At 38.7% G+C, this 26,728-nt stretch overlaps 2 protein-coding genes across 2 annotated transcripts in view; one reads left to right on the top strand and one right to left on the bottom strand.

The window, feature by feature from the left end:
- The window catches only part of LOC124774838, a 59,006-nt gene extending 40,413 nt beyond the window's left edge, over positions 1 to 18,593 (bottom strand). Inside the window, exons 1-5 of the mRNA XM_047249512.1 lie at positions 18,563 to 18,593; positions 18,348 to 18,434; positions 17,604 to 17,830; positions 16,589 to 16,744; positions 8,089 to 8,520 (exon numbers count right to left, since the gene is read on the bottom strand). Of these exons, the coding sequence (XP_047105468.1) occupies positions 8,089 to 8,520; positions 16,589 to 16,744; positions 17,604 to 17,822 (807 nt within the window). The 5' untranslated portion in view covers positions 17,823 to 17,830; positions 18,348 to 18,434; positions 18,563 to 18,593. The remainder of the gene's footprint in view (positions 1 to 8,088; positions 8,521 to 16,588; positions 16,745 to 17,603; positions 17,831 to 18,347; positions 18,435 to 18,562) is intronic.
- Positions 18,594 to 18,607: 14 nt separating this feature from the next.
- Positions 18,608 to 26,728, top strand: part of LOC124774854 (ubiquinol-cytochrome-c reductase complex assembly factor 1) — a 147,682-nt gene continuing 139,561 nt past the window's right edge. Inside the window, exon 1 of the mRNA XM_047249515.1 lies at positions 18,608 to 18,772. Within this exon, the coding sequence (XP_047105471.1) occupies positions 18,740 to 18,772 (33 nt within the window). The 5' untranslated portion in view covers positions 18,608 to 18,739. The remainder of the gene's footprint in view (positions 18,773 to 26,728) is intronic.

The following is a 26,728-nucleotide window of genomic DNA, read 5'->3' as shown; positions in this document are numbered from 1 at the left end:
AGAACTACTGTAACTACTTAAAATAATCAAATGACATTTATCAAAGAAGAACAAAGGATAATTTCTCTTATTTAGTAAACATACGAGGGTTATCCACAAAGTACATTACATTTTTATTTGTGTCCATTAGGGGCGGAGCTAGCGCGGCCATCTTGGTGTCATGGCATTCCGCAGCTTTGTGAAGTGTATGGGGACAACATAATCACTGAAGGTGGAGTACGTCAATGGGTCATAAAATTTAAAAATGGCCGAACTAATGTTCACGACAAAGAGCGAAGTGGAAGACCCAGCATAGTGACTGCCGAACTTGTCGAAAAAGTCGATGCCGCGGTCCGTGAAAACCGTAATTTCACAATAACGGAACTCTCTATCAGTTTTCCACAAATTTCACGAAGTTTGTTGCACGAAATCATTACCGAAAAGCTTGGTTACCACAAGTTTTGTGCAAGATGGATACCAAAAATCTTGACAGAGATTCACAAAAATCAGCGAATGGCTCCAGCGTTAACGTTTTTGGACGCTTACGAGAAAGATGGCGACTCATTACTCGATTGCATCGGTACTGGTGACGAAACACGGGTTAAGCATGTGAACTGCGAGACAAAATTGCAGTCAATGCAGTGGGGGCACACAAATTCCCCCCAAAAACCCAAGAAATGCATGCAGACAATGTCGGCAAGGAAGGTGATGGCGACTGTCTTTTGGGACAGAAAAGGTGTGATTTTTGTGGATTTCCTGGAAAGAGGCACTACAATAAACTCTCAAAGGTATTGCCAAACTCTGCACAATCTCAGAAGAGCAATACAAAATAAGTGCAGGGGAAAGTTGGGCTCAAAGATCTTGCTGAATTACGACAACGCCCGGGCCCACACGGCAAATGCCACTCGTGAAGTTCTCGAATCTTTTAAGTGGGAGTAGTTTCCTCATCTGCCGTACAGTCCCGACCTGGCACCGAGCGACTTCCACTTATTCCCAGCAATGAAGAAGTGGTTGGCTATGCAGCGTTTTGATGACGACGCACAGCTTCAAGAAGAGGTAACCAAGTGGTTGAAGGCGCAGGCGGCCGAATTTTACGATGAAGGAATTTTCAAGCTCATCCATCGCTACGATAAGTGCCTTAATTTAAATGGCAACTATGTAGAAAAGTAATATTTAAGTGTGGCTTTCATCTGTATATAATAAAAAAAATTCCAATACTTTATTTATTTTTAATTCCAAAACGTAATGTACTTTGTGGATAGCCCTCGTAGTTATGGTTGCATATAAGGTTTAATTTTTATTTTTATTTTTAGATGACCAGTTTCAATCTTCTACGGAGATCATCATCAGATCAACATTCCTGATGACAATCTCTTTAGAAGATCGGAACCAATCATCTAAAAATAAAAATTAACAACTTATATGTGAGCATAACTATGTTTAATAAATAAGTTATAACTCATCGCTGTTTTCCTGGAACAATGGTCCAAGAATTTTTAGACAATTTATCTATAAACAGACATGCAAGCACAACCTTTTTTCACATGGTTTACACACAGCTCAGTGTTCTGTGTAATACATGAGTAGTCCTATTATTATCAGTATGACTATTTTAACTATAGTCTATTTTATTGTTAATACAACAGAAAATCCAGGATGGAATGTAACAATATTAGGGAAGGAAAGTTGCCACTCATTATATAGCAGAGATGCTGAGTTGCAGATAGGCACAACAAAAAGATTCTCACAATTACAGCTTTCGGCCATTAAGGCCTTTGTTAACAATGCACACACACACACACACACACAGACACACAGACACACACACACACACACACACACACACACACACACACACACGTGCACACGCAACTACGGTCTCAGACAACTGAAACCACCACACGAGTGTAGTCCTTGACAAAGGCCTTAATGGCTGAAAGCTGTAATTGTGAAAATATTTTTGTTGTGCCTATCTGCGACTCAGCATCTCTGCTATATGGTGAGTAGTAACTTTCCTTTTCTAATACTGTTACTATTAATATACTATAAAGAGTAGCCTGCAGTGGCTGCTTCTGCATGTTATTAGACAATTTGACTCATTCCGCAGCCCTGACAGCTCTCCATCATGATGGAATGAATGAATGTGGAATTGTCTATACTGAACATATGCTTGGAGTTTTCCTATTTTCTACAACATACTGCACATTTGAAATTTAATAGCCACCCTCTCTCTAAATGTCCTGTAATTTTTAATGTTAACTCATTAGTGTGTCGACTGCTTGGATGTCATTCTCCATCCTACTTGAGACTAATCTTTCCATCTCAACATATCTTTTATAAATCCAACATTCCCAACAATAAAAAAAAAAATCTATTTGTGAAAATATAAGTAGTTGAATATAATAGAGGGAAACATTCCACGTGGGAAAAATATATCTAAAAACAAAGATGATGTGACTTACCAAACGAAAGCACTGGCAGGTTGATAGATACACAAACAAACACAAACATACACACAAAATTCAAGCTTTCGCAACCAACGGTTGCTTCATCAGGAAAGAGAGAAGGAGAGGGAAAGACGAAAGGATGTGGGTTTTAAGGGAGAGGGTAAGGAATCATTCCAATCCCGGGAGTGGAAAGACTTACCTTAGGGGGAAAAAAGGACAGGTATACACTCGCGCGCGCGCACACACACACATCCATCCGCACATACACAGACACAAGCAGACACTTGTAAAGGCAAAGAGTTTGGGCAGAGATGTTAGTCGAGGTGGAAGTACAGAGGCAAAGATGTTGTTGAATGACAGGTGAGGTATGAGCGGCGGCAACTTGAAATTAGCGGAGGTTGAGGCCTGGCGGGTAACAAGGAGAGAGGATATACTGAAGGGCAAGTTCCCATCTCCGGAGTTCTGACAGGTTGGTGTTAGTGGGAAGTATCCAGATAAGCTGGACGGTGTAACACTGTGCCAAGATGTGCTGGCTGTGCACCAAGGCATGTTTAGCCACAGGGTGATCCTCATTACCAACAAACACTGTCTGCCTGTGTCCATTCATGCGAATGGACACATAGAAAGCTTCACAGTGTAGGCAGGTCAGTTGGTAAATCACGTGGGTGCTTTCACACGTGGCTCTGCCTTTGATCGTGTACACCTTCCGTGATACAGGACTGGACTAGGTGGTGGTGGGAGGGTGCATGGGACAGGTTTTACACCGGGATGGATAAAAAAATCTACCCCTCAAACAGCAGCAGGAGAACACGCATATTAAAACGTATTACAGTTTGCAAGCTTTTGGAACCTGTGGCCCCTCCTCCTATCCAGAGAAAGAGCCACTGGCTTCAAAAGCTTGCAAACTGTAATACATTTACAATAATTAGTTTTAGAAGCTCTAATTTCTCTATATCCTAACAATTATTCAATTTACCATTTCTCTGTTATCTTATCACTTACCCCATTAATTTGTCTCACCTTGTGGTAACAATATTACAAATGTGATAGACTGTTACTCACCATGCAGAAAAGGAGTTGAGTCACAGACAGGTGCAATGAAGAGACTACTAAACATTTGAGCTTTTGGCCAAAAGGTCTTCTTCTTAAGTAGAAAGCACACACACATTCATACAAGAACAGCTCACAGACACATGAACATTGTCTCTGACAGCTGTAGCTGTGAGGCAGGCAGTTTTTGGTTGCATCTGGAGATTAGTCTTGTAGTCAATACAAAGCTCTGATTATATTATGTGCCCATCCTTCACTAAGTTTCATCCAAACAATCTTGAATGCTGTTTCAATATTTACCTTGATGGATTTGCGTTTTTTGACTAATGCAACAAATGTACCACTTCCATCTACGATTAGCCTATCCTTATGATATACACTTTAGATTTTCCCCAAAAATCTTACCACTATCAATTTCAGGTTTTACCCAGCTTTCTGTACCTAGCACCGTGTGACCATCATTGCTTTTTAGGATCACTTCAAGCTCTGGCGCTTTGTTGCATATGATTCGGCAGTTAATCATGATGATTAAAATACTATCACCAGTAGGAAACATTTCTAAGAATCTTATACTGATACTTCTAGTCCACTATCTGAACAAGACGGAAATATTCCTAATGTAAAAAACTCTTGTGTACACGCCACATGCAGTCAGCTATTTGGGTTGCAGCTTCTGGTGTGTAGGGCACACCTGAGCATTTGGGGGATCCTGAAATTCTCAGCCCTGTGGTCCAAGTCCACGAAGTCACCGTGTTATTTGCCACAGAACATTCAAAGTCTCAGGTTCAGTCCTTCCACTTGGCTCAGAACCAGGAGATCACAAGTAGTTCTGCAGGCAATGCTGCAAATTGTGAACTTCAATGAAACTCTGTGACCAAGGCCCAGATAAGAGGCAACATGTGCACCTCAATTGCAGTTGGGCTGCATCCCATTCCTTCAAAGACTGATGGAAGAGCCTCTTCAATATGTTTAATGAGTGGCCCAAGCAAACATACAGGGAGCACCTGCTGTTCCTTCCCATCCCTTGCTGTCACTTCCCTAAGGGCTCCCATATCTGCTGTGTGCTTGAACTACTGATGACTAGACCCTTACTCTTTTGTGTTTGAATTCTCTTGACACAGAACACAGTGTTTTCCCAACAGGTGAAGTGACTCTCACTGGCTCAATTTTGGTTTCAGTGGGAGACAGCACCTCGAACTTGTTGATTAGGGGGATAGAGATAACAACCTGAGTTCTCCTTGGTCTCTGTCTCCCCTTCATAGGGCATCTGGCCATACCACTGACACAACACTCACAGTCAAGTGGATGATTAGTGATAGATCCCATACTTTACGTAGAGGAGACAGGATCCATGGGAGAGGATGGCACTTGAGGTACCTTCAGTATCTCTGATTCATGACTCGCAATATGCCCATTCACAGCAGCTTCCAGTTGTTTGACTGTAGTCAGGGCCATTTCCAGATTTCTAGAGAACAACATGAATGGCTTAAAAACTAGTGTAAAAACAGGTGGTAGTCATGTGGTGTCATTTTCAAAATTGAGTGTAATCCACATTCTGATGAGCTGATTAGAAAAGTAATCCTGCTTTATTTTCACTTATGCTTTAGTCATTCTTTCCAGTGTAAAGAGAAACAACACTACAAGATGCACAATAAACTGATAAATGATATGCTAGATATTAGCCAAATCTTTAACAATGAGTAATTCTTAGAAATAAAGTTCTCAAACAATGCAGACACTTCTTGAACAAAATTAACATTGTTTGATCAGACATGCTGCTACTTATAATTCAAAATTGGGCTTAACTACACTAGTAGCTTACTCCATTATCAGAAACTCTTGCTAACATGTGCATGTGCTTCTCAGTCTAAAGCAAAATACAAATAAAATAGAAAGAAACATTCCACATGGGAAAAATATATTAAAAACAAAGATTCCATGACTTACCAAACGGGAAAGTACTGGTAGATAGACACAATAAAAAAAAACACACAAACACACACACAAAATTTCAAGCTTTCGCAACCAACGGTTGCTTCGTCAGGAAAGAGGGAAGGAGAGGGAAAGATGAAAGGGTGTGGGTTTTAAGGGAGAGGGTAAGGAGTCATTCCAATCCTGGGAGTGGAAATACTTACCTTAGGGGGAAAAAAGGACAGGTATACACTCGCGCACACACACATATCCATCCGCACATACACAGACACAAGCAGACATTTGTAAAGGCAAAGAGTTTGGGCAGAGATGTCAGTCGAGGTGGAAGTGCAGAGGCAAAGATGTTGTTGAATGACAAGTGAGGTACGAGTGGCGGCAACTTGAAATTAGCGGAGGTTGAGGCCTGGTGGATAACAGGAAGAGAGGATATATTGAAGGGCAAGTTCCCATCTCTGGAGTTCGGATAGGTTGGTGTTAGTGGGAAGTATCCAGATAACCCGGACGGTCTAACACTGTGCCAAGATGTGCTGGCCGTGCACCAAGGCATGTTTAGCCACAGGGTGATCCTCATTCCCAACAAACACTGTCTGCCTGTGTCCATTCATGCGAATGGACAGTTTGTTGCTGGTCATTCCCACATAGAATGCATCACAGTGTAGGCAGGTCAGTTGGTAAATCACGTGGGTGCTTTCACACGTGGCTCTGCCTTTGATCGTGTACACCTTCCAGGTTACAGGACTGGAGTAGGTGGTGGTGGGAGGGTGCATGGGACAGGTTTGACACCGGGGGCAGTTACAAGGGTAGGAGCCAGAGGGTAGGGAAGGTGGTTTGGGGATTTCATAGGGATGAAACAAGAGGTTACGAAGGTTAGGTGGACGGCGGAAAGACACTCTTGGTGGAGTGGGGAGGATTTCATGAAGAACGGATCTCATTTCGGGGCAGGATTTGAGGAAGTCGTATCCCTGCTGGAGAGCCACATTCAGAGTCTGATCCAGTCCCGGGAAGTATCCTGTCACAAGTGGGGCACTTTTGGGGTTCTTCTGTGAGAGGTTCTGGGTTTGAGGGGATGAGGAAGTGGCTCTAGCTATTTGCTTCTGTACCAGGTCGGGAGGGTAGTTGCGGGATGCGAAAGCTGTTTCCAGGTTGTTGGTGTAATGGTTCAGGGATTCAGGACTGGAGCAGATTCGTTTGCCATGAAGGCCTAGGCAGTAGGGAAGGGACCGTTTGATATGGAATGGGTGGCAGCTGTCATAATGGAGGTACTGTTGCTTGTTGGTGGGTTTGATGTGGACGGATGTGTGAAGCTGGCCATCGGACAGATGGAGGTCAACGTCAAGGAAAGTAGCATGGGATTTGGAGTAGGACCAGGTGAATCTGATGGAACCAAAGGAGTTGAGGTTGGAGAGGAAATTCTGGAGTTGTTCTTCACTGTGAGTCCAGATCATGATGACAGATACACAGTCTGCAAATGTGACAGTGTACTTTTCCCAAAGGTATACGAAATGTCAAGTTTTCAGGATGGTAACCTGTACTTTTGGGTACTATTTATGTGTATTTTGGTAATATGGAGATACGTACAACGTGATAGATAATGAATTTTGGAAATAGTACTGCAAATGATTATCAGTTACCTGCAGGGTATACCTGTACACAGTAAGTATGCATTCACAGTTTTAAGTTAGTCTATTTTTGTTACCATTTGCTGGAACTAACCCAGAAGAGAGACTACACGATTCTTAGCATATGTAAAGAAAGGAACTATCCTGGAGATCTTTGTGTCATTTAATGAAGTATTATCATATTAAACTGAACTGATAAACCCCTGCTTAGGATGCTGTTAAAGTCTCATGTTCAGCCAAATGGCTACTTTTTGCCTGACTACAATACAGCACATGATGCAGATGACAGGATTCTCCAGGCAAGCGAAGTTCTATACTCCAAATCTAGAGTTCTATATTCAGGTAGTATAGAGACAGTTGCTACGTATGTGCACTAGTCTCTCTTACCTTGTTTCCACAGATACTTTGCAAGACATATAGTGATAGAAATAAAAGTGTTGAACTAATTTTCTAGATTTACAGAATAAGGCTTTCGTGTAAGTACCCCGAGCATTACGTATGGGCATTGCTGGTCTGTTACAATCCTAGCAGTGCTTATCTTGATTTTATGGCTATGGTCACATCAACTCAATAATAAAATACTGGAGCAACAGCCTGCTCTTAGAATTGTTCACACTAACATTTAATGTGGTTTGCATTCCACTTACCCCCCCCCCCCCCCCCCACAACAAATCGAAGCCTTCTAGTTATCTTCACTACTACTGATTTTGTGCGCTTGTCCCATTTCCTACTGCTTCATGGTATTACCATTAGATATTTAAATGACGTGACAGGCTCTAGAAGTTCATGAAAGATTTTATAATCTAATACTATCAGGTTCTTTCTCTTTGTCATGGGAATTGCAATTTATTTACCCATGTTTTACATAATAGTACAAATGTCTGAAGTGCAGATCTAGACTTATTACAACATTACTAAATCTTGGGCGTGTAATAAAGGTCTGAGAGAATAGACTGTAATTCACCACTGAGACCAACTGCTGAGCTGTGGATAATGTATATTTCCTTTGAAATTTGTCACCACTAATGAAACAAAACATGCACATTTATAGGCAGACATACCTGAGCTTTCATGAGATCAATATTTTCTGCTTGTATAGTTGTGGATGTTGTAGCATGTAATTTGGTCTGGAATACACCAGACGAGCTTCCAGTTGGTTCCAGGTGAATAGCGTGCTGCTTGCGTTGCTGAGCTCTCGAAATGAGACTTCTGTTAATATCTTCATATAGGCTGGAAGCTGAATAATGGGCAACAGTTTCCTTAAAATTTTTAATTCCTTTCTTATCAGAAAGTTCTTCTATTATTTGAGTTAAATCCTTCTTAGGTTTTGAAGAACTGACAATACGAGGCACTGTAGCTTTTATGTCTCTCAATGCCACAACCTCATTATTACTCTCATGAGAAGGTGCTTTGTCACTTGTACTCCAACTTTCTTTTTCAGAAGATGCTGTAACAACTGGTTCTGGCTGTATTATCACAGTGTAATCATCCATCTGAAAATAAAAGAAATCTTAAAATGATACACATACACCTACACACACACATGTATACACAAAATGATGCATGTTTCTCACTTATTTTTGCAGTAGTTTTTTCTCTGCAAGGTACTACTGACACTGACAGATGTGCCTATATTTCTGGAATGAACTGCTATCCTAGATAGCTGTGAGAACTACATAAATTGTCAAACAGGGGAACCAAGAGGATCATATTATTCAACTCAATGCACTGCAGTTTTAAAGTTGTAGTGTAGGATGTCTTGTCAACTGTGTGCATGAAAGTATCTTTCACAACTATTTTCATCTGTGGAGATATTTTGGTAATACAATATACACTAATTCAAGCAATCATTGTTGGTGTAAATGTTCTCAGCACACTTTCAATGCTGTAATCTGATATATTGTACAATTACTCATACAATGTTATATTATTTAACTGGCAGTGAGGTCATTGGAAACAGAACTGGAGCTCAACTGAACCAAGAGGAAGAAGGAAATTAGCTGCTGCTACATTTAAGAAATCTCCCCACCATTCACTTGCTATGATTTAGGGACACCTAAAACAGGGTGGCAAGAGAGGATCCGAATCCTGCTTCTCCCAAGAAAAATTCCTGTGTCTTAATTGTAGCAAAAAAGTTTATGTCTGTTTAATACAATGACTACTCTCACAAGTTAAATTCAGATCTGGAAACTCCCAGCGAGATAATGATTGTGAATATCTCACTAATAAATTAAAACTAATTCATTGTTAAAGATGTCTGAAAATAAGATTAAAAAACTATGGACTCCTTAGAGAGGTGAGGAACCTGGATGAAAGACACACTTAAAAACTTGGGAGCAAATGACAAAGCAAAGTCATTCAGGACAACATAGCAAAAAAACATGTAAGGTGTAGTATGTAATTGGGTGGGAGGGTAGGTGGGCAGGGGACAGTTGCAAAGTGCAATGAAGGAAGATTACGTTAACAGCTTATAGGGAGAGGGAAATGAGATGGAGCAGAGAAGAAGAAGCAGGAAATAAGACACATGAAACAATGTATGGAGAAGTAAACCGTCAAAACAAAGCAGTGTAGCAATCAATGTCATTGTATCACAAAGAGAGAGTGGAAAATTGGACATCAAAGAGAGATACTTGGCTAAATTCACATAAAGTACAGTGGGTTTGGCAACAGTCAAGCTTGAGGCGGAGAGTAAGTTTCAACATTCAAATTTCTGCTGTAATGTTACAAGCAGGGAAAAGAGTTCAAACTATTAATTGCTCTTGTTTTGAAGACTCTTCAAAACTCTGTTGAACAACTTTATCTCAGGTAAACGATCCTACTGCACACTGAGTTCCACACTTTTCCCCTTCACTGTGGATTGTTTTCCCGAAGAGTCATGTCTCCTTGTTACATTTGTCTCTTGAGAAATTCCTCAGAGATGGATTTTGTTCAGATAGACTCTTACTATTTCTGTTATCAAGGTTCATCGTGGAGACCATTTTTTCTTCTTCTGCTCTTCAGTACCCAGTAACCATTCATTGTGAGTCACATCCAAATTTGAAGAATCATGTTTCATATGCCACGTTACTGCCCGGGTATACCACACATGGTCAGTAATTTTCCCTTTACTTTTCCGGCAAAGGGGAGGAGGGTGGTCATGTGAAGTTCCTGATCATCAGATGTTTCATCAATGTCCTGGATTAAATTTCAAATATCTCCACAGTGTTTCACGGACAGAGGGCATGTAACACTATTGGTGGTGATCCATCTATCAGATAGGTAGTTAAGCATGGTGGCTCCCTGGGATGGCTATGTGCCGCCACAGGGTTTCACCCTCTCTACCTTCTCTCATCATCTTACACTGGAAACATGACATCAATACTAAACATGCACCCATTACAGTCATCTACACTTATCTGATACATGTAATGTAGACCTCTCACACTTTACAAGTGAAAGGTGTCAGTGTATGTGAAGCGTAGGAAAAACCTTTCCAATTAGGGGGCAACTTTGTCCACAATATTTTTCTATGCTTACCTTTTACTTATTGTGCATGGTCTCCTTTGAAATACTCTCTCTTCCACAACTGATACACCACCCCCAATGCCGTTTCCACTTCCGAAAGAAGTCTTGGTATGCCATTTGCTGGATCATGCAAAGTGCCGCTTGTGAATTTTCTTTTGTCTCCTCAGTCATTGCAAATCTTCATCCTTTCACTGGCATTCTCAAAAAATGTCCGCCAGGTCTGGAGAATAAGGAGGACGAGCAGCACAGTGATTTCGTTTTTTGTGAAATAGTCACACAGCAACTGGGATGAATGTGCAGGTGTGTTGTCATGATGCAAGAGCCACAACTTGTCTCGCCACATTTCAGGCCATTTCCTTCTCACATTTTCTCGCAGGTGTCACAAAACATTCCGATAGTAGCACCGGTTAGCAGTCAAAGTCAAAGAATCCTTCAAAGTCAAAGAAAACTATCAGCATGGCTTTGATATTTGACCTGACCTGACAAGCTCTTTTTAGTCTTGGAGAACCTTTCCTGACCAATTGTGCAGATTGAATCTTGGTCTCAACATCATTACTCTAGACCCACGTCTCATCACCAGTTATGATTCTCTTAAGGAACATCTCATGCTCATTTGTGAATCCAAAAGTTCTTGACAGATTGTGAGGTGATGGTCTTTCTGGTCTTGTCTCAGGAGCCATGGGACAGACTTGGTGGCAACACAACACATCCCAAGATGCTGTGTCAGGATTTCATGACATGATCCAACTGAAATCACACATTCTTCTGGAGTCTCTTGGACAATCAGTCTTTGAATGGCATGCACAATTTCACTGATGTTCCTGACACGAGTGTCATTGGAAGACGTCAAAGGGCATCCTGATCGAGAGTCATCTTTAACTTCAGACGAGCCGTTTTTAAGTCATGTGAACCATTCGTAACACCAACTGCAGCTTAAGCACTCGTCACCATAGGCTTACTGCATGATTTGGTATGTCTCTGTATAGATTTTCTTGAGTTTCACACAAAATTTAATGCAGACGCATTGCTCCTCTAACTTTGGCATCTCGAAATTCGCAAACTGTATGACACAACGTTCTACTCAATATGGAAATGAACAATAACTGACAGACATACAACAATAAAATTTCTGGTAGTTACACATTAAAGACAGGTGTGAGCAGGAACACCAACCACATTTTGCTCCAAAACACCGCTGGTGTGAAATTATGAATGTACCACAGTTTTGTGAACAGATCTCGTATACACACTCTACCACTAACGTACTCGACAAGCTCCCATTTAAAATAAAGCAAATGAATGGACATTCTAGTAATTCAAAAGGTAGTTAAAAACATATCTCACTAGCCTCTCCTTATACAAGCTATTGAAGGACTGAAAAGTTCTATTAGCTAGATTGGAAGCAGCAGCAATAAACAACTAAATATTAAGCTGCCAATATGAGATAACAGCAACTTGAGGAAGCATAAGGTTTTCCCCCCATAGAACTGACTTTCCTTTTAATTTACTAGCTTACATTTAGTTGGTGTTAAGCACCAATAAAATTAAGCAATATGGTGATAGTTTGTTGTTAATACAGTGTAATTATTTAGTTTCTATGAGTTGCCTATATTCTTTTAATTTATAAATTGACTCATTCCACATCCCTGAGGGCTGTCCTTCTTGATGGAACCTACAGAACATAATAAAAAAACAGTAGCTATTATCAACATATGTTTCCAGGCAGGTGCGTGGACAGTGTTAATTGATGCGGGCAAGGCACTATAGAAAATATTGTATTGTCTGTAGAGCCACGCTTACGTTAATTACCGTACAGTGATAATGTACAATTTGAGTGCAATGCTATTTGGTAATAGACATAATTTTAAATTATAAATCATAACTTGCACTTTTCCCACATGAGATACAGTACTGAAAGCTTTCGATCAAGGCAACCAGGTAGATTCAGTATTTCTTGATTTCCAAAGGGTGTTTGACTAAGTACCACATCTACGCTTATTGTCAAAAGTTCCATGATAAGGGGTATTAAGTGAAATTTGTGATTGGATTGAGGACTTTTTGGTGGGGAGGACACAGCATGTTATCATGGATGGAGAGTCATCATCAGAAGTAGAAGTAACTTCAGGTGTGCCCCAGGGAAGTGTGCTGGGACCCTTGTTGTCCATGTTGTATATTAATGACCTTGCAGGCAATATTAGCAGTAACCTCAGACTTTCTGCAGATGATCCAATTACCTATAATCAAGCACTATCTGAAAGAAGCTGCATAAACATCCAGTCAGGTCTTGATAAGATTTCAAAGTGGTGCTGAGATTAGCAACTTGCTCTAAATGTTCAGAAAATTAAAATTATGCACTTCACAAAACGAAAAACTGTAATATACCATACTATGAATATAATATCAATGCGTCACAGTTGGAACCAGCCAACTCATATAAGTACTTGCGCGTAACACTTTGTAGAGACGTGAAATGGAATGATCACATTTGTTCAGTCAGTAAAGCAGGTGGTAGACCTCAGTTTATTGGTAAAATATTGGAGAAGTGCAATCAGTCTACAAAGGAGACTGCTTACAAATCATTCAGGTGACTGGTTCTAGAATTCTACTCAAGTATGTGGGACCCGTACCATTGGGTTATTGTTGAGGAGGAGACCAGACAGCGAGGTCATCGGTCTCACTGGATTAGGGAACGACGCGGAAGGAAGTCGGCCATGCTCTTTCAAAGGAACCATCCCAGCATATGCCTGGAGCATATCACTGGGAAATCACTGAAATCCTAAATCAGGATGGCCGGATGCGAGATTGAACCATTGTCCTCCCAAACGTGAGTCCAGTGTGCTAACCACTGCGCCACCTCGCTCGGTGGACCCGTACCAGGGGATACTGAACATATGCAGAGAAGGGCAGCACGGATGGTTACAGATTTGTTTAATCCATAGAAGAGTGTCACTGAGGTACTGAAGGAACTAACTGGAAGAATCTTGAAGAAAGATGTAAACCGTCCTGAGAATGTATGTTAACAAAGTGTCAAGAACCGGTTTTAAATGATGACTTTGGAATATATTAAAATCTCCTATGTATTGATAATTAATTGAAACACTCTGCTGTCGACAGGTGTTGTTGATATACCTCAATGGGGACAGATGATAATGTGTGCCCCGACTGGGACTCAAACCCCTGTCCCGCTTAGATGGCAAATGCTCTATCCATCTGAGCCATCGATGACACAGATGAATAGCGCAACTGCAGGGACTTATCCCTTGCACACTTCCCGCGAGACCCACATTCCCAACTGCCCACAATCTACATACGTAATGTACCCAATAGATATTTGCCCATCCACTCATTACTCGCGCACACTAAGGTAACAATTCTCGTAAGAGTTTGGGCAACCTGTGCACATTCGCACAGACGACGGTGGCTCAGATGGCTAGAGTGTCTGCCATGTAAGCAGGAGATCCCGGGATCGAGACCCGGTCGGGGCACACATTTTCAACTGTCCCCATTGAGGTATAAGAACATCTGTCGGTAGCTGAGGGTTTCAATTAATTATCATTTATTCTAGAGAAGCTCATACTCATCAATGGTATCTGTTCTTTCGAGAACAGTTACTATCTTCCTATGTATTGGTCACATGGAGAACATGGGGATAAGATTAGAATAACTAGGGCATGCAGAAAGGCATTAAAAAAAAAAATCAATCTTCCTGTACTCCATACGTGAATGGAACATAAAAAATTCCTAATAACTGGTACAAGGGGATGTACCCTGTGCAGTGCACCTCGCAGTGGTTTGCAGAGTATAGATGTAGATGTAGATGAAGTATAATGGCTGGTAACACTCTTCAAATACAGTATGTGCAAGAGACTAGTATGGCAAAATGTACCATTGCTGATTTTTGAAAATGTATCCCATCAGTCCAAAAAGTTTTGAGACTGGATTAATAAAAAAATAGAGAATCATTAAGATGGCAGTTATGCCTTGTGTTCTACACAATTTCCATCCACTTGGGTACAATGCACAGAACATTCACACAACCATCTGAAACTGTCAGAAAAATCCTCCTTTGGAATGTTGTTCATAGGCCTGTATTGATAACACCAAGTATAATCATCCACGATGATTTTTTCCAGTGGAGAATTGTCCAAGTTTTACATTTCAATTGCATCATGGCAGTCATTCACATGTCATCATCTTTCTTCGGGAGTCAAGACGTGCTGATCAAACTTTCCACATGCTTTTCTCTTCTTTAAAACATTCTGGAGAACATCTTTAACACTATATTTAGAGATGTTGCTCCAATATGCTTTGTGACAACAACGCTGACACTTTACATTTGCTTGTCCACTACTCTACACTGCCTGCTGACAACAGTCTGGTCGAATGCATATCTGTAGTTTACAGCTGTCAGGTCAAGCTGCCACTGTATCACACTGACATCAGTTCTACAGCAGGAATAAAATCAGTTTCGCAACTTTTCTGGATGGACAGTGAATTGTTGACAAATGTATTGATGCCTGAAAAGTGGTTTAAGGCTGAAACTGTACAATAGTACAACAAATAATGTAAAGCTCACAGTTACAGTCGGCATACAAGGCCAAACTTTAAGAGGGGCCATCCGTATGCTGTGCATGCTCACTTGTGACATGATTTACCAAGGTTTACCAACATATACTTCCAAGTTAAGTGTGGACAGCCCCTGTACAGTTGTACCAGATGTTATCACTTAAACAGTTTGTCACAGCTGTAGGCCCAAGATCAATGAAAATAGTGAAAAGTTGTAATAAAGGGGACTAATTAATCAACAACTTCATTAAGATTATATTTCCAGTCATGCCCATGACAGAGATTTGGTTTCACAGGAATCTTTATTAGACTTCTCACATGAAAATCATGTTATGATTTCATCCCATGCCCATTCTATTGGCGAAGTACAGAATGAGCATAAAAAGAAATAAAATAAATATATCTTCATGACAAAAGTAAAACTGAGGGGACCTCCAATCCAATAAATAATCATAGTCAAAATAGTCATAATATAAAGTTGCAAATCACAAATCGTTCAATATATTATAACCATACAAACAACGTTAATCATGCAATAGTGAAACTGAGTAAATGTGTATTCTTAAACTTAAAATATTTTAAATGTTAACTATACTGACTTACACCATCATTGCAACGGAATATTTACCCTACCTTCCTTTATATTACATTTTGACACACATATTAACTCCACAAATCACTTACGCAACAAACTGTTTTTGGTTACTCTTGTAATATTAAGATATGTCAAAAATATACTACTTTTCTAAATACAACAAGCTAACTATGGATACAAGTGGAATGCTATGACTAATGCTTAGCCTGAAAATCATAAAAACTGAGAGACTTTGATAAGATTTATAGAGAGACCAATCCCTACATTTTTTGTATTTTATGCACCACACAAATACTTAATAAGCTCCAAAGTGCTCATGTGAGGCTTGTCTATTATCTAATCCACCTCTGCTATATTTCCCTTGCAGTCTGATTTTTTTAGAAGGAAGGTGTCTGAAATATGCCATAAACACTGATGTCAGTCTCTGTTGCCACAACCTTTATTTTGCATTCACATTTGCTGCCTTTTATAACCTGCTACTTAAATTTCACCTTTCAATATATCCTTGACTTCAGCCTATGCTACAGATCATGCTGTCACCCCAACCAAGATTACAGTGGAGGAACAAGATCTCTACCACACTTTACTTGAGAATAACCACACGTAAAACACTGACGAGCAAAACGTGTTCTACACAACTTATCAACCCTGACCGACTCCCCCCTCCCCTCCCCTCCCCACCCATTTGAGCACAGTATTCTAATAGAATTTAAATTATAATATCACAGTGTTGACAGGAATAAGAGAGACAACATATGTGTACTTATATTGAGAAGAGTGAAAATTTATACTCCATCCAGTCAAACAGGGCTGAAGAAGACAATTACATCCTTTTTTAATCAGATAAAAGCTCATCAAAAAACTTGTAGTTTCAAAAAACTGAAGATATGTCATACCGTATGTCTTTTGTTAAAGGAGTAATAAGCTTCACTGTATTGCTGTCTGCAGTACACTCGCTTGTGAGATATAATATTGGCCATGCTTCTAAATAAATTGCGGCACACTTTACACTCATACACAATCTCCACTTCATTGTCCAAAAGTTGTTTCAGCTGAAACAAATGGAATTTTGGTGTGAAATCACTTCTGCATTAGGTAATTTCTTAATATAAATAACTATAATCAAACTATATGTTTCTTTTTTATGGCCACTTGGGAGATACATTGCACATTAATTGTTTAAAATTTAGTTTCATATTCCCAAACATCACATTTTTTGTAGATGATTACAATTACGAGTTAAATCTCCTATAAGAAACAAGTTCGCCCTGTTATGTTGATTTAACTAACCAAGTAATAAATTACTCATTAAGTATCCATTTTGCTTGGAGAAAACTACAGCTGTTTTTCCAAATTACACTGTAGCAAATACTGTAACCAGCAACAAGTTTCTCTGATGTGTGTTTATTGTACCATAAATGGTTTAGGGCTTGAGCTTATCGTCAGAAGGTAGTAGTGACTTCTTTGCAAGTTTTTCATTTGTGTAACACCAACATAAAATCTTTTGTACACTATGTAATCACAAAAGCTTTGTTATAACTTAGGACACAAATGCAAAACTTGCAAAGAAGTCAGTGCTAATTCCTGACGATGGGCTACAGCCCAATTCTAGTAACAGAACAATACTATCATTTCAACAAAAACTTGTAGTTGGTTGCAGTATTTCCCACTATGTAATTTACTCATTAAGTATCAGTATGTGATAGTGGAAGTGATGTTTTGGCATGCAATGAAAATAACACCTGATATTCATACTTCATAAGCAGCAAATTTGTTACCCAAAAAAGTTAATTACTGTATTTATACACAACATTAGTGGGCTAAAAAAATTTAGAAAACGGCTATGTATCAGTACATAAGAAAACATCAGAAGTGGAGGCGGAATAGAATACATCCTAACATTGTACTAACCTCAGAAGTACATGTCTGATACATTTTAACAATGTCGCAAACTCGTCTAACGCTTATGTTTATTGGTTGCCTCAGAACAGACAAGTCTGTTCGATGCACCACCTCCTGTTCTTGAGAATCTTTCTCTTTTTGTCGCTGTTGTCCCTTTGCAGTAGGCATTCTTCCCGAATTCTGCTTTCCACTCCCTTTACCCGTCTTAGAAGCTGTTTTCGAACCCATTTCAATATCTGAAATATAAAACAGGGCATTCTTATTTCTGTTACTTGCACACGAAATATTACATAACCTAAGTTTATGAAAAATTAATAAATATTTTGGATGTCGATTTGGAGCAGCGCATTCAAACCTCATCACCACATGCAAACCTGTATAGCAGTAATAAATTCGATTATGACTTATACACTATAATATTCTGTAAATATTAATTCATTGTCACTGGATTGTGTGAAAATGTCGCAGGCTTTGTAGTACATTCAGTATTCTGATGAAAATGCAATATACGTAGTAAAAATAAAATTAATTTTTATATTGAGTTACCCTACAGAATTGTAAAAATTATAGATTACGAAAATTATTTCTAGAATTATGAAAACCATCTGGTTGAATGGAAAATCCAAGTTGCAATATCGGCGAAAATATAGTAGCTTAAACAAAATTGTAAGTGACACTTTTATAAACAAAAGAAAACAACGCAATAACTTACATTTTTAAATGTATATTTTGTACAGTAAATTTAATAATTACGTGAAATTTAGCGTCCTCTTTTACGGAAGGTCACCTCCCGTTAGCGATGAGCTCTCCTCGTTTTTCAGGGCATTTTCCTCGCATACTCTGGAGAATATTCACATTAGATATAAATAAAACGCACAGTAGTATCTTCTAAACTTAGTTATGAACTGCTCCGTCACATTAGTCTAACAGACAACACAGAAACGTTTGGTGGTTCCCACCGCATTTACCATTACGCTCCACCATTTTTGTTCAAGAAAGCAAATTGTGCACCAAGCTTGTCGCAAAGAGGGCAGCACTGTAGCGGAGATGCTGGGGCACTAGGTTGTGAATAAAGTCGGAACGCATTTGTGTAGAGTACAAATGTTAGTGCCTGCTGCTGAATTAACTGAAAGGGAATCAACAAAATGAACTATCAGCGGCTGTTGAAGCTGTGCCAGGTACTTGTCACTGACAGTAATGACATAAGTTTCTTAATATGGCATTGGTTTATTTTTCAACAAAGAAACATTGACGAGCACAAAATATGTGCCTATTCATGAAATACCTTTACAGTCCGTAGCAGAAGCATTTCTAAAAAGAGTTATACATTAATGACAATCATACTTTTTGTGTTCGTGATATGAGAAAAATCAATTTTGGCATACTGCGCAGTCCCTTGAGATAGAAGCAGTTTGAGGACCCAGTTGGGAAAACAGATTTCTGAAGATTCTCTGCATAAAGAGGAAAGAAAGACAGTGACCAATTCGGAAAGTTAAAGAGAGATTTCGTGAACAAAACATTGCCATCATTTAGTGTTAGATAATGTTAAAAGAAAAAATGCACTGGGATTTCAATTTTAATTTATTTTCAGTGTCTTAGGGGCTTTCATATTTCCATCGTGCCTCATGCGGCTAGTGACAACTCTTTGACAGTGCGATTTTTTGTGGTAGTAGCAGACCCCAGCGCCACTATGGCTAGCATAAACGAATCGTCTTCAATGTAGAGCAAAACTGTTTGGCGTTTGGTTTTTCTGCGTATTGGGCATCAGTTTTTCCAGTTGTTTACAACGTAATTGTGCGAACAACGTTGGAGCCACAGAGATTTACACGACGTACCGAAGTAAGGTGATAATTATGATACAATTTTATTTGTTCTGGAAATCATCCATTCATAATATAGTGCAAAATACTTATCCCCATCAACATTAAGCCTGTAACAGCTTAACACTTAATTAACTCTAAACGTTTAATTAAAACAAGTTGGTAGACAATGTATATAAAATGTTTCATTACAGTATATTAAATACAAACCCACACATTTATAGTGTCTTTCTGTCCACATGATAGCTATGAACAAATAGAAGCATTTTTTTTTCTTCCCTCAGACGTCACAGAGATGGGACCTTTTTTTCCGCACACTGAAGCAGCATCGGTTAATTATAATTTTTTTTTTTTTTTTTTTTTTTTTTTTTTTTTTTTTTTGAAGCCCTGAAATTATTCGTATTAATTCTCTTAAATGTAATGTTTTTCCTTGTGTTCCAGAAAAACAAGGTTTCAGTTGTTGGACTAGTTTCATTTTAGTTTATTGCATAACATTGCTTTCTGTATATTAATTTTCTGAGCATTTTCACATACAGGCACACAGTCTTCATAGTGCAGAAAAGTTCTGTAAGGATACCATTGTGTGTCCATCCTCTAACTTATTAATGACACCTTTTTGAAATAAATTAGACATACTAACAGATAACTAATTATATAGATGTTCTCCATGAAGTTTGTTGTGAACAGTCAGGCATAATCTGAAAACTGTAACAGCATGCATAAATACACCACTAGGAGCAAAAGTAGCTTTACTGTTGCACAAAAGGAGCATAGTATGCAGCTACAAAAATATTTGAGTAACCCCATCCCCCTTGTAAGTTAAGAAAGTGGTGGCAGGTAATGAACCTTAAAACAAACTGAAATAATTTCTGCATGACAATGTCTTTTAACTTTATTGTGAAACCACATCATAGCAAGTAGTCATTGTAGTCATTGCTATGAATCACAGAAGACGCAGAAAACTAAGTTAACCATTAATTCTAGACTACTTTTAGAAACTCAAGTTTAGATTCCCACTAGAAAGAGTGTGTGTGTGTGTGTGTGTGTGTGTGTGTGTGTGTGTGACTGCTATTTCCCACTGACAAATGTGGTTCCTAAGAAGCAGCAGAGAAACTGTGATAATAAATGCAACAAGAAAAGATAATTATATGAAATAGTTTGGATGAATTTTTGAATGTCAAAATGTTTCCATATTAAGGGGAGTACATTGACAGCCTTTAATTTTCCACCAAAATTTTTGATAATAAAATTAGATTACTATGGGTGATAGTCTAAATGGGAACAGAGCAGCCAGACCAGAATGATTTAGACTAATGAAAATCACAGATGTTACATTTACATTACTTGTTCTTTGACTATTCATCACAACAGCATAGGACATGTCAGGTACCATTACAAATATAGCTTATTGTTACACACACACACACACACACACACACACACACACACAACTTCTAAATGATTGTGCAAAGATCAACAACAGAAAAACTGTATATTTTTAAAACTTCACAGGTCATTAATACAAAGAACAGATACATCAAACATTAACTTTGCATCAAATGTACCACTAAAGAAGTGCGGACTGGTGGTGGCAAGGAGTTTGACAATAATGATGTGAGATGATATGACGAGTCAATTGGATTGAAACATTCTTTGACTGTGCCATATACACCACAGCAAAATGGAGTTGCTGAGTGTCAAAACAGGATTATCTGCGAAATGGTACATCCATGGCTTCAGTCAGCAAAGCATATTCCAAGCGCTTTGTGGGGAGAAGCCGTACTTGCAGCTACTCATACTCTGAACTGAACTGGGCCAACGAAGGTTAAAGGAAAGACACCAATAATATTATTTTTGAGAAGGAAGAGTCAGTTTAATCATCTAAAAGTATTTGGGACAGAATGTTTTGTCTGGATTCCAGCACAGAAATGGAGAAAGTTTGATGCCAAATCTTTGAAAGGTTATATAGTTGGTTATGATGACTGTGGCTCTTGTGTATACCTTCCAGATAAGCATTCAGTTATTGTTAGCTGAGACGTAAAATTCAAGGTTGAAATATTGAGGCAATCATCGAAGAATGATGTTACTAAATTAGTTGACATATCGTTTATGAATTATACGGAAATATCTGATTCTAATGATGATGAAATATCAAAAGAAAATATTACATGACTGGATCATAAAGATCATGTAGAAGCAACTGAAAATGCAGATGATCATAGAGTTTTGAGGGACAGACAAACAATTAGAAGGCCGATACGTTACCTAGATGAACCTGAGTGACCCAAGATGTTGATAATGATGATGCTGAGAGAAGTTCCAAGGAACTATGATGGAGCAGTGAAATCCTCAGGTGTAGAAAATTGGAAAGCTGCAATTGATGAAGAAATGGACTCACATCAGAAGGTTAGTACTTGGAAATTAGTTGATTTACTGGCTGGAAGGAAGGCTATTGGAAATCGATGGGTGTTTGCAATTAAATTGGATAATAACGATGACGTTGTATGGTACAAAGCAGGGCTAGTTGCAAAAGGGTTTAGCCAAAGGCCAGGGCTTGATTTTTCTGAAACTTTCAGTCCTGTGGTTAGGTTTGAAACTCTGAGAGCCCTCTTGTGTGTTGCTGTTCAAAGAAATTGGAACATCAAACAATTTGACATTAAAACAATATTCTTGAATGGTAAACCGGAGGAAGAAATTTACATGCGACAGCCACAAGGTTATGATGATGCTACAGGCCGTGTTTGCAGATTGCTTCAACACTTGTATTGACTGAAGCAAGCAGCAAAATGTTCGTATTAGTGTTTAAAGTTATACCTTAAGAAATCAAATTTGCGGGAGAGTAGTGCTGATCCTTGTATGTATTTTAAAGAAAATTTGTTTTATTTCATGTGAATGATGGATTGATAATGGGATCTGGTGAAACAGTTCGTAATCACACAAAACAATTACATGAAGAGTTTGATATGGTAGTAGGTGAAGTGGATTGTTATGTTGGCTTGCAAGTCCAAAGATTTAATGGTTGTATGAAGATTAATCAGATGTGTATGTGAAAAGAAGTGTTAGCCAGGTGTTATATGACTGATGCAAAGCCAATATCTTTACCAATTGAGCCTGGATGGACACCAGGTGATTCACCACCAGCTACTGATACCGACACTTACTGAGAAATTATAGGCAGTCTCACATATTTAACATTGGGGACACATTCAGATCTAGCTTATGCTCTAAATGTTGCTTCAAGAGCACAAGATTCACCTACCGAAGCACACCTAAAATTAATTAAACGAATTCTTCGCCCTTTGAAGGGTACAATAAATGATGGAATTCAGTTTAGGAAAACGAACAATTCTGCTATAGAAGGTTATAGCGATGCTGATTATTCAAGTGAAAAATTGACTAGACGTCCAACAAGTGGAGTTTTAATGAAGTTTGGTGGTGGACCAGGAATGTGGAAAAGTAAACTGCAGAAATATGTTGCACAATCATCAATGGATGCTGAATTTGTTGCTGCCAATGAGGCAAGTAAATCTTTAGTATGGCTTGATCTTTTTTGAAAGTAATTGACATTGTTAAAAAGAGTTCAATTCCTACTTTACGCATTGACAATCAAAGCGCTATTAAATATATCAAAGGCGCAGGATTCTGTGAATGCTCTAAGCATATTCAAACATGCTATCAGTATGTACGACAGTTAGTCAATGAGAAGAAGATCAATGTCGAATATGTTTCAACACAAGATCAGGCAGCTGCTATTCTTACTAAGGGCTTATCAGCAAAAAAGCTATCACGAATGAAAACTTAGATTGGGATGGAAGTAAGTAATGAAAATAAAGACTGATTTGGTGATGAAATATGAACTTGAGGGAGTGTGTTAAAGGATTGTAAATAATATTACAAGTTCATATTTGTTTCTGTTATTTATGTGCAAGTATCCTTGATGCAAAGTTAATGTTTGATGATGTATTTGTTCTTTGTATTAGAGATCTGCAAAGTTTTAATATAGTTGTTCTGCTGTTGATCTTACGTTAAGTTAAAAATGTGCACAAAAATAAGCTTCCTCTATTGGTTTATTTAGCATAGACATCTTTATTTGTACTTCGTCAAATTTTGTTAAATGACCTTGCATAGCGTCTGACCATTCCCATTTGATATTGTGAAACTTATATCACAAGAAGTCTATATTTTTGGCAGACTGGATATCACAAATCTGGTGTAATTTATTCCAAACATCTTTTGCAGTTTCACATGTAGCTTCTCGAAGTACCGATTTTGTTTCTTGTGACAAAACAAGACGTTTCTTCGCTTTTGGATTTGCTTTCGTCCAAGCACTTAATTTTGTTACATAATCTTAAACATTTGTTTCCGGTTTCACAAAAGATCCGCATACAACATTGTAAACAGCATCACATTCCAAGACAGCCTCCATGAGAGTACGCCAGGTAACCCAATTTTCTTCGCCATTTAATTTTTCAACTTGTTGTTTTTCTTCAGTCATGATGTTTTGCCCTTATTTTCTGTTTACGCTTACAGACACATTGAATAATTTCGTAAACTGTCTGCGTCACAAGGTGTCTGCTTGAAGTAGTCAATTCGGACACTATTAAACACATCTCAATTATATATCAAATCAGTGCTGATCTCAACCACGCTCATCTGCTACCATGTTATGATAAAAATATATACATCCAACCTCTAAATGATTGTGCAAAGATTTATTAAAGTGCCAGACCTTAACGTAAGATCAACAACAGAACAACTTCAATTTTTTTTTTTTCTCCTCCAGATCTTTAATACAAGGAACAAATACATCAAACATTAGCTTCACATCAGAAATACTTGCACACATATAACAGAAACAAATATGAACTTGTAATATTATTTGCAATCCTTTAACACTTATCATGCAAACTTGGGAATGGATTAGTCAAGAATGAGGCAGGATGTCGTCACTGGCCTTCTCAATGGAACCACCACAGCATTCATTTAGCAACTTGGGGAGACCATAGGAAACAGTCTGGATGCCAGTGTTTAGCATACTGGACAAGCATTCGGGAGGATGACAGTTCAAACCTGCATCCAGCCATTCCTATTTAAGTTTTCCACGATTTCCCTAAATCTTTTGAAGCAGATGCCAGGATGGTTCCTTTCACAGGGCATGGCCAATTTCTTCCCCGTCTTTCCCTAATCCAAGCCTGTGCTACGTCACTCATGATCTTGTTGATGGGACATTAAACCTAACCTTCCTTTCTTCTTTTAAAGTTGCTGCTTGGTAAATATAAATCTCTTCCCCCTCAGTACTCTTTGAAGGCTGAGGAGGAGAGGTGAATGTGCTTATTTTATTGACAAAGTTACTCATGGCCCCTAATACAATCAACTTTTGAACTTCTCCCTCCGACTAATGGTGGGCGCTTTCTTCGTAACTGTAATTTCTCGGAAGAATATTCCCTAATTTAGTGACATATGTTGTACCCACAGAACCAGATATTTCCATCAGATACACCTGCCCCTTGAAGATCATGTGTACAGTGTATTTTGGTGCAGAGATGCAGACTCTCTTCATTAAACTGCAACAGGTAGATATTGGAAGGGAGCTCTTAAAAATACCAAAGACGCAACATTCTTGTTATTTGTAGCAGCTGCCTCAGTTCTTGCAATGAAAACTGAGTTGAATGTTTGTATCACCTCTTTGACTCTTTGGTAGTGTTTAGTGTAATATAAAGCTGCCAAGAGCCAGGTGCACCAATGTGTAAGATGGGTTCATGTGGGAGGAGCTTGTTTGGATCTGCTTTCTTAAAGGACTGAATGTGGGTAGGAGCTTTGAAAAATACTTCCTTAACAGAGGACATGATTCTCTCAATCTCTCTAAAATTAGTTGTGCCTTCCTCTGTAGATAGTGTAGGCCAGAACTTCATTGAAAATGTTGACCAAAAATGGAGTGGTATTATTGGTAAGATTACCATACAAAATGTTGTTGCTCAAGTCCTTTCTGAATTTTTTCCCCACAGATTGTTACAGCTGGATGGCAAACATATGGTAGGAACAGCAGCGAATAATGTTCATATTTGTTGTGGGTGACGGTTGAAAGAGATATCCATCAATGTAATTTCCAAATATTAGTCATTTTTGAGTAAATTAAGTTCTTGACAAGCTTCTCCATGCATCTGGCATTCTACACGGTTGGCCCTTCTTTGCAAATGAAGTTGGACCTTTGATATTTATCAGCAACATTTTCAAACACTAGCATTTGGCATTATTTGAATGTAGTGTCTAAATGCGTCATCAGACATGCATATTTGGACAACTTAACTTGTGTGCCTTATTTACGTCGTTGGAGGAATTTTTTCAATGTGGCATATGTATGTTGGTGTTTCTGCATGCAGTAATGTTTTGGAAAATATATTTATTTTCACACGGAGCAAAAAATTCTGTCAGTATTGAGTGTGCTGGTGCAACAGCAACATTCATGCTGTCCTGTCTGTGAAATACATTTTCAAGGTAAACATTAAGATGAATGAACATTGGGATGCTGACCGTGAATTGAGAAACTCGAAATGTGCCATGCAGCTTCATTGCTGCTGGTACATTAATCTATTTGAAACTGAATAAGTTCATTTGTGCATGCATTGGGACTATCAACGCAGAATACTGCCACAGGAGTGCTTTTGCTGATGCATTTGCCTATGTGCTTTATTGATTTGAGAGAATTGCAGTATTCCACATTGATATGTGCTTAAAGTGTTTTCAATAACAAAAGTGAATATGCGACAGTCCGTGTGTTGCCAAATTCAGTATTGACGTTTCTCACTCTGCTTGTTGTTATGCAACCTCCATCATCTCCTTTACATCATCTGTGTTGAGGATAGCCATTATCACCAGAGTGATTTTTATGAGTAAATTTTCTGTGCTAAATTTTCATGGTTTTGTCATGTTCCATGCATGGTGATTGTGGGTTCATAGCACCACATGGTCCATGAACAATATTTTTGGTGATAGTATCAAACAGTAATAGTCAGGATCTGGTATTTCTGCACAAATGACTTCAATTTGAGCTGAGTATATTTTTGTTTTGTAAGAATGTATGCATAAGGGAGGCCACTTTCTTGTGATTCAATGGAAAATACGCACTCTCTCTTTTCATGATCAGAGTGATGGTTCACAATTAAACCCATTAGTTTCATGAATTTTTGTTTGAAAATTTAGGCAGGCCCAAATTAGTTGGAACTTGTCCAGACAATGGATGCTCTGTCTCACCCTGTGCTAGATTCCATGCAAATGTGATAAAATGGCCTGGAAGTCTATATAATGTTGGTTTGT

The sequence above is a fragment of the Schistocerca piceifrons genome, chromosome 2, assembly GCF_021461385.2.
Source record: "Schistocerca piceifrons isolate TAMUIC-IGC-003096 chromosome 2, iqSchPice1.1, whole genome shotgun sequence".
In the NCBI taxonomy this organism is placed as follows: domain Eukaryota; kingdom Metazoa; phylum Arthropoda; class Insecta; order Orthoptera; family Acrididae; genus Schistocerca; species Schistocerca piceifrons.
The sequence above is the reverse complement of the archived record's forward strand: the minus strand, read 5'-3'. Positions and strand labels throughout refer to the sequence as shown.